The sequence below is a fragment of the Nanorana parkeri genome, unplaced genomic scaffold, assembly GCF_000935625.1.
Source record: "Nanorana parkeri isolate BGI_ZX_2015 unplaced genomic scaffold, ASM93562v1 scaffold3347, whole genome shotgun sequence".
NCBI classification, from domain to species: domain Eukaryota; kingdom Metazoa; phylum Chordata; class Amphibia; order Anura; family Dicroglossidae; genus Nanorana; species Nanorana parkeri.
The window spans coordinates 49,930-53,237 of NW_017309615.1; the positions used below are offsets into that span (position 1 = coordinate 49,930).

Below are 3,308 nucleotides of genomic sequence, written 5' to 3' on the forward strand. Positions count from 1 at the left end.
AGTGTTGTTAGTGGTGTCCCCCAAGGTTCAGTGTTGTTAGTGGGGTCCGCCAAGGTTCAGTGTTGTTAGTGGTGTCCCCCAAGGTTCAGTGTTGTTAGTGTTGTCCCCCAAGGTTCAGTGTTGTTAGTTGTGTCCCCCAAGGCTCAGTGTTGTTAGTGGTGTCCCCCAAGGTTCAGTGTTATTAGTTGTGTCCCCCAAGGCTCAGTGTTATTAGTTGTGTCCCCCAAGGCTCAGTGTTGTTAGTTGTGTCCCCCAAGGCTCAGTGTTGTTAGTTGTGTCCCCCAAGGTTTAGTGTTGTTAGTGGTGTCCCCCAAGGTTTACCAGCCCATAGAAGCGATCTGGTAGCAGCTGAGCTGCCAGAATTACTTCTATTGTAAAGCCGACAGCCGTTTAGTCTGTTCAAAGGGCCGTGCTGCCACCGACCTACTACATACATACAAAGAACAAAAACAGAGAATTCCGTCCAGTGCATATAACAAAACAAATGACTTGATGCAATGTTCATATGTAAATGTTGTATTTGATTGTAAGCATTTTATTCTTAATAAGAAAGAAATGGTTGCACAAAGATGATAAAATGGAATATGTGAAAAAAAATCATCTATATTTGGAGTAGACAGTTATTTATGTCAGAGCTAAACATTTATTTATTTTTCATGTATCTTCCCTGATATATGTACTAATTGTTTCTGTGCCTACAGGAACGGAATTTGTACCAAATGCAGGAGCATAGGGAGCAAGCTGAGAAGTACGATGAACACATCAGAGAGCTTCAGAGTTTACTCACCTCTGCCAATACTGAGCAATTCAATGCTACCCCTATAGTAAGCCAGGTGCTGGATTTTTTAAAACCTGTGATGACCTCTGCTCTCCAACATCCACCAGTGTGTCCTCCCATGGGTCTTCCTTTGTGTCCTCCTGTGTGTCCTCCCATAGGTCTTCCTTTGTGTCCTCCTGTGCATCCTCCCATGGGTCTTCCTTTGTGTCCTCCTGTGTGTCCTCCCATAGGTCTTCCTTTGTGTCCTCCTGTGCATCCTCCCATGGGTCTTCCTTTGTGTCCTCCTGTGTGTCCTCCCGTGGGTCTTCCTTTGTGTCCTCCTGTGTGTCCTCCAGTGGCCTGTCCACCCTGGTGCCCCTGATGACCTCTGCACTCCTGTGTTCTCCAAAGACCCCTGTTCCTTTGTGTCCTCCAGTGACTCCTGTGATCCTCTACCTCCAGTGACCCCAGTGCTATAGTGCCTCCAGCAACCACAGTGTCTTTAGTAACTCCAGAGCATCCTGCATAACCCATAACACCAGAGAACTGTGTGACTTTCAGTGACCTCACACCCCTGTTACGTTTAGTCACTAATCACAGAGCACTTCTGTGATGCCGCCAGGTCCACCCAGCCTCAGGTATGCTCCTGTATCTCTTGGACCGTCTCCCTCCCTGTGGAAATGGAACTCTGTCCATCACAGTTTGCTCAAACCCTGAACCTGTCCAAAGTCCCAGCCACCTACTGATCCTAATGAGTTTCTCTCTCAAAGACTTGATGAACAGGAAGCTGATGAAGTCCAGGTGATTCAACATCTCCATACCCACTTGGATCAATTACAGGCCTCCCTCACTCTATTACTGAACCTTCGGCTCCTGTCAAAGGCCTCTTAAATGTGAAATGTTAAACACTTCATGCGCCGCTTCCTCCATGCGTCTCAGGGGATGCCAAGAGTTGCTGCTGGTTTGTAAACAAGTGTAATATTCACCTCAATCTACACCAACAAAACATGCCTACAGACCCTGATAAAGTGGCTTATGAAATTTGATATGTTTGTGGCCCTATGGGTCCTGCCTGGTAAGACAAAAGCCAAGTTTTGTCAAAGGATCCAGGTAGAAAAAAGTAATTGCAGCAAATAAGATGCATTTACTGTTCAGGTATTCAGCAACCATGGGTCCCACCGCCTTGTGAACACGATAGCAAGCAAGGGAGATTCCTCCATCCACTGTTTAGGGTGGATAGGGGAATCAATTGGTTTCTCTTGTTCAACAGAAATCTAGACATGTATGTATAGCTGAAGACAGACTGAGAACACAACTCTTGCCGTGTCTATCCCAATATTCATTTGAAAGAGAAACACACAGCCTCTAGAGGAAGAATCGACATATCTGTGAATGAAAATGCAATCCTGAACATATGGAAAAGCGACCATGAGAAAAATTTTGAAAGCCCCATAAAAATAACCCCAAATGAGTACCAGACAAAATAACACCATGGACATTAACATGGGGTTGACTCTATTAGATTGTAAGCTCTCCTGGGCAGCGCGCTCCTAATAATATTGTCATATTGAATTATATTGTAAAGTGCTACACAAACTGTTGGTGCCATATAAATCCTGAATAATAATAACAATAATATTTGTATCTGCAGTAGTTGACTTCACCCAAAATTGTTCTGTACTTGTTCCAGATTTGTAACAAAAAAAGCGTAGCAGCCAAAGAAAGCCATTTTCAGGAAAGGGTCAACAAAGGTGGCCGCCATGTTTCCCCAAAACGCGTGATCATTAATGATCCCTTGAAGCTTTGCTTCACTGTAGTTTGAGAAATAAGTTTTACGGAGAGGCAAAAATGGCAAAACATTCTGGCACTGCATGGGTTAATTTTGGTAGAAATACAAGAGAATATATCCAAAAATAATGTATACTGTGTGGTCTTCTATTGAATTTGTATACGTTTACCTCTCACTTTGTTATTCTCAAATCACAGCTTAATAAAATGTGTGATACAACAACATCACAATGTGTTCTGTTATCTTTAAGATGGAATATTTACATATAACTGTGTTCAGTGTGTTTTCAATGGAAATCTGTCTGTAAGCGGGTTTAGGGTGTGGCGGCTTCACAGAGGGAATCACACGGAATTGTCTTTTAAACAAGGTAACGTTTATTACCGGAGGGCCGGTAGTATGAAGAATATTTACAATAGTAAGGCAAGCGATTTCACTCCAGGCATGGAGACACAGGTACACAGTACAGTCCTTCAGATGTAAGCAGTCATTGTATTCATTTACACTCTCGGCACTTCCCACTGACTGGCACAGTCTAAACTCAAGCACACAATACGTATCTGTAAGGCTGATAACACTCTACCCAAAAGCAGCGGTATTTGTTCCGTACAGGGAGATAGGAGTCTGGCCCACTCTTCCCGCACTCACAGCGGGGACATCGGTTTGGCTCTAAGCAACTGGGAGTCTTTCATCCGACCAGAACTGCCGATGCAGGACTCCGTAGGAACCCTGAACTATCCCTCACAGGCCGGAACACTGTCCCTG

At 44.2% G+C, this 3,308-nt stretch overlaps 1 protein-coding gene across 1 annotated transcript in view; it reads left to right on the plus strand.

The window, feature by feature from the left end:
• The window catches only part of LOC108803059 (guanylate-binding protein 4-like), a 17,883-nt gene extending 16,321 nt beyond the window's left edge, over positions 1 to 1,562 (plus strand). The window contains exons 10-11 of the mRNA XM_018574904.1: positions 702 to 824; positions 1,380 to 1,562. Of these exons, the coding sequence (XP_018430406.1) occupies positions 702 to 824; positions 1,380 to 1,562 (306 nt within the window). The remainder of the gene's footprint in view (positions 1 to 701; positions 825 to 1,379) is intronic.
• Positions 1,563 to 3,308: the final 1,746 nt, after the last annotated feature.